The 5,388-nt window shown below is 39.0% G+C and overlaps 1 protein-coding gene across 2 annotated transcripts in view; it reads left to right on the top strand.

Moving 5' to 3' along the window:
• Mtmr2 (myotubularin related protein 2) overlaps positions 1-5,388 on the top strand; it is a 58,561-nt gene that overhangs the window by 37,986 nt on the left and 15,187 nt on the right. For both annotated transcript variants that reach the window (XM_013009663.1, XM_013009664.1), the window contains 2 exons: positions 1,014-1,163; positions 1,805-1,993. In XM_013009663.1, the coding sequence (XP_012865117.1) occupies positions 1,014-1,163; positions 1,805-1,993 (339 nt within the window). The remainder of the gene's footprint in view (positions 1-1,013; positions 1,164-1,804; positions 1,994-5,388) is intronic.

The following is a 5,388-nucleotide window of genomic DNA, read 5'->3' on the forward strand; positions in this document are numbered from 1 at the left end:
GAATTCTATGCCTCCATCAGAAAGAATGACATTGCCCCATTTGTTAGGAAATGGAAAGACTTGGAAAAAAATTATATTAAGTGAAGTAAGCCAGGTGCAAAGAAACATTGGTCCCATGTTTTCCTTTATTTGCAATAACTAGTATATGTCTAGGACAAGCAGAAAAGGTCAAAAGCTATGTACATATGACTATATAAGATGATGTTAAGCAAAATGAACCCCAAGATAGAGACACAAGTGTTTTTTTCTTTCTTGCTATGGTTTTTTAAATGTATTTATAATGTCCCATGTGATTTTTTTGTTTGTTTGTTTCTTTGGTGTGTTCTTTCCCCATGGTATAAATACCCTGTCTTCACTATATTTGATTCCAGTGCCCTACATCTTGAATATACATTTTTCTAATTTGGGGAGGGGAAGGGAAATAATGAAATGCTGAAACACGGGTACAGGTTGACCCATTGTAACAATGAGATGTACAAGACACTATGTTGAAAATGAACTTTACAATTTGCGGCGGGGGGGGGAGTTGGGGAGGTGAGGAGGGAACGGATGGTAGGGGAAAAACAAAGGAGGGATAACAGTGCTCGATAGGAAATGTACTTACTACCTTACTCATGTAACTGTAATCCCTCTGTACAGTATCTTTATGATAAAAAATATATTTAAAAAAGAGAAAAAGCTTGCAAGTGATAGATGTGGAGTATAGCTTTCTGAAATTTGCTTAAAGCCACTTCTGTGAAATTTGTGTACACGAATAGCAGCATTCTAATTAGACTAATAGCATTCTAATCAGACTGAGACTGTTCTCTTTTGAGATAGAAGGAATATTTGCAGTCTCACCTTCCTTAGGTTGAAAGGTCTAATCCTTAAAGCCTGGCCACCACACCAGGAAGTCACTATTCCAGCTTAAGAATTGACTAGATAGAGGAGATGGGAGAGGTTGACAAGGATGGTGACTGCCCTGTTGTCTTGTAATGATTCATTTGAGAACTGGTCTTTTATTTCATGTACAGGGCATTCCAAATGAGAGCTGGAGAATAACAAAGGTAAACGAGCGCTATGAGCTCTGTGACACATACCCTGCCCTCTTGGTGGTGCCAGCAAATATTCCTGATGAAGAACTAAAGAGAGTGGCATCCTTCAGGTCCAGGGGCCGAATCCCAGTAAGTGGATGCTTGGGCGGGGTTTGCTTTGCAGATTCTTTGTGCTCCCCCTGAGGCTGTAGGAACTGGAGCATGGGAGCAGCAAAGCCTTTATAGTCTGCATGGGAACATTGGAGACTGAGTTATTTGCTAAAATTAAAACTAAATTTAAAATCTATAAACAGTAAAATTAAAAATGCCTTGTACTTAAGTTGAAAACATTTTCCCTATACATACTATCTCTGTATCTTAGGCATGTTTATATGGTTATAATGTTCTTTTCCATTAAATCCAAAAAAGAAATGGAGAATGATGATCTAGAAATATCCATTCAAATAATTTTAGTCACAGAAGCCACAGATTGTGAAGACTTAGTTACTTTAGAGTTTTACTGATTAAAGTAATAAAATCAGAACATTAGGGTTACTTAGCCTTGTTTTGATCTATTATTTTTCTAAGAACACTTTCCAATAATCAGTGATTTCTACAGATTAGTATCTGCTTAAGAATTAGACCAAGTTTTCCAGATGGTAGTGACAGGTAACTTTTCCTGACAGGCAGTTGTCCTCTTATGGCCAGTCTTTGGATCCAGAGAAAGAAGAGCATTAAAGAAGGGTTTGGGAATTACAATGGAGCATGTGTTTTCCTTCTCCTCTCTGTAGGTTTTGTCATGGATTCATCCTGAAAGTCAAGCCACCATCACTCGATGCAGCCAGCCCTTGGTAGGAGTGAGTGGGAAGCGAAGCAAGGAGGATGAGAAATACCTCCAGGCCATCATGGATTCTAACGCTCAGTCCCATAAAATCTTCATTTTTGATGCTCGGCCCAGTGTTAATGCCGTAGCCAATAAGGTGAGATGTCTTTTAGTCCTGAGGCTTTATAACTGCAGTTTTCACAAGCCAGGTAGACCCACGTTCTTATCTTGGCTCCTCTACTAAGCGTGATTTTAAATTTGTTATTTAATATTTCTGAAACTGAACGTTTATATGAATTAAGAAGTAGCTAAGGCAGATACACAAAATATCTTAAAACACTGCAAACTCTGAGGGATATAACCATTCAACTTTGATTATAGTTCCAGACCTGTATGTTTTTGCATGCACACATTTGAAACAGTGAGATAATTTTAATTTCCTTTTAAAAATTATTAGCACTATTTTTCTATGTCAATGAAAATTCTTTTGTAGTATCATTTTACGGTATAATAACTAGACTGAACTGTTGTTAGATATTTAGGTTGAGTTTTTAAACAGTGTTATGGAAAACATTCCTAATTTTTCCTGCCCTACTCAGGTTTTTGAGGGCCTGGTGAGTTCCAGGCATCCTTTATTTTAAAAAATCTCTCCTAGCCGGGCGTTGGTGGCTCACTCCTGTAATCCTAGCTACTCAGGAGGCTGAGATCTGAGGATCGCGGTTCAAAGCCAGCCTGGGCAGGAGAGACCGTGAGACTCCTATCTCCAGTAAACCACCAGAAAACCGGAAGTGGCACTGTAGCTCAAGTGGTAGAGCGCTCGCCTTGAGCTGAAGAGCTGAGGGACAGTGCCCAGGCCCAGAGTTCAAGCCCCACAGCCGACAAAAAAAATAAAATAAAAATAAATAAAAAATCTCTCCTAAAGGAATCATGAGGGAGGAGAATGGCATTCTAAATCATGTTAATTATGGATAGAAATGTGAAATGAAATAATTGTCAGTGAAGACTCAGCTAGAGATCTGGCAGATATTCTTTCGAGAACAGCTTGTTCTCCTCCCTGAGCTTTGTTCATTATCTGGTGGGAGTGAAATTTAGGGTTATTTTCTAGGACAAAGGGAAGGGAGAAATACGAGGCAGAAGTGGTGTTAGGGTAGGGTGTTAGATTCCTTATCAATCTTTCTTTAAAAATCATTCTTACACTATTCTTCACCTTGGATTTTTTTTTTTTCCTTTCCTTGTTGGTCCTGGTACTTTGATCTCAGGGCCTGGGCACTGTCCCTGAGCCTTTGTGCTGAAGGCACTTGAGCCACAGCACCACTTCCAGCTTTTTCTGAGTAATTTATTGGCAATAAGAGTCCACAAACCTTCTTGCTCAGGCTGGCTTTGAACCTCATGGATTTCTTCTTTAGTTTACAAATATGTGTCCCTTCAGTCTGCATAGTGGAAATACCTTTGTAGCCCAGTGAATTATATATGACACCTACGCTTGGAATCATGACCCGTGTCAAGAATTAAAACTGCCAGCTATTAAATTCTTCATGTAGACCAACCCCAGTCAATTTTTTGCATTAGCTCTGCCAAAAGTAGCCACTCTTCTTTTATAGTAATTTTCTTGTATTTTTATAGTTTTATTATCAAAAGTTGGCATCTCCAGACTCTAGTTGTACCTTTAAAAATACTCAGTGTGTTTCACATCTCAACCTACAGCCCCCTCACCTTTGTGTAGACTGTGGTTATTAGGATTTGGTGAGTTTCTTTTTGTTTTTTTTGTTGTTGTTGTTTTTGTATTGGGGATTGAATCTGGTTGTTGGGCAGGCGTACTACAACTTGAACATTGCCCCAGTCCTGCTTTTGTTTTTTTGAGTTAAAAGATCTTGATAACTTTACCTAGGTTGGTCTGGAACTCACAATTGTCTTGCCTCTACCTCTCCAGTAGCTGGGCTTACAGGTAGGTAGATGCTGCACCAGCTAGTCCAAGTTTGTCTTCCGTAGGTTTCTAAGAATTATGATTTTATGCCTAAGTATATATTTTCACAAAACATAAAAATACTAAGTCTAGAAAAAGTTTTTCAGCTATAGTTTAGTTTGAAAAACTTAAGATGTACATTGAAATCTTTGAAGATGGTGGTGTTTGGTATTCTGTACTAGATAGCGATGTTTAGTATTCTATTATGTGGCTAATGTATATGCAGATTGTGACGATCAGTCTTGATTTTCCAACTTTGACTGGTGTGAGAACTGCCTAGGGTATTGGTGAAGCGTACCTCTGGTTGTGTCTGAGGGCATTTCCAGAAATCATTAGACGACAAGGGCTCTGACCCAGTACACTGATGGCCTGGAACTGTCTGTTGGGCGGTGAACTGAGCAAGCTGGGGGCTGGTGGGAAAGGTGGCTTGTTGAGGGTATCTTTGATGTCATTTGGCCCTGGAACCCTCCTGTGTTAATCACCACTGACCTGAAAAACTCTGGCATCTCTGAATCCACAGACAAATAATAATTCTTTTGACATTTGGTAGATGAATAGTGACAAACATGAAAGCCATTAGGGTTGCAAAGACTTTATTTTGCAACTATCAAGAGTAAATGAGGCAACACGTGCCCAAGATATCCAAACAATTCTAACAGACTACTTTCAAAAGTTATACTCTCTAAAGGAAGAAAATCTGACAGAAATGGGTGCATTTTTAGAGAAAAACAAGTTGCCCAAACTGAGCAAAGAAGAAGTAAACCAATTAAATAAGCCAATATCCTATAATGAGATACAGGAAGCTATCAAAAGTCTTCCAACAAAAAAAAGCCCAGGACCAGATGGATTCACAGCAGAATTCTATAAGACCTTTAAACAAGAACTAATACCCATCCTCCTCAAGCTCTTCAGAGAAACAGAGGAGGGAGCTATCCCAAACTCATTCTACGAAGCCAATATCACACTCATCCCCAAACCAGGCAAAGACCCAACCAAAAAGGAGAATTACAGGCCAATTTCCTTGATGAACACAGATGCAAAGGTCCTTAACAAGATTCTAGCTAACAGAATCCAGAAACACATAAAAAAAATTACACACTATGACCAGGTAGGCTTCATCCCAGAGACGCAGGGATGGTTTAACATACGTAAGTCAATAAATCCAACACATCAACAGAGCCAAGGTCAAGAATCACATGATTATTGCCACAGATGCAGAAAAGGCCTTTGATAAAATTCAACATTCATTCATGCTAAACGCTCTGGAGAAAATAGGAATAGAAGGAACATTTCTAAAAACAATAAAAGCCATTTATGACAGACCAATAGCCAATATTATACTGAATGGGGAAAAGCTACAACCAATCCTCCTAAAATCAGGAACAAGGCAAGGATGCCCACTGTCTCCACTCCTCTTCAATATAGTCCTGGAACCCTTAGCCAGGGCAATAAGGCAAGAAAAAGACATTAAAGGGATCTGCATAGGGAAAGAAGTTGTTAAACTATCCCTTTTTGCAGACGACATGATACTATACCTTCACGATCCCAAAAACTCCATCCCCAAACTCTTAGAAATCATAAACCACTTC

This window comes from Dipodomys ordii, unplaced genomic scaffold (assembly GCF_000151885.1).
Source record: "Dipodomys ordii isolate 6190 unplaced genomic scaffold, Dord_2.0 Scaffold10, whole genome shotgun sequence".
Lineage (NCBI taxonomy): Eukaryota > Metazoa > Chordata > Mammalia > Rodentia > Heteromyidae > Dipodomys > Dipodomys ordii.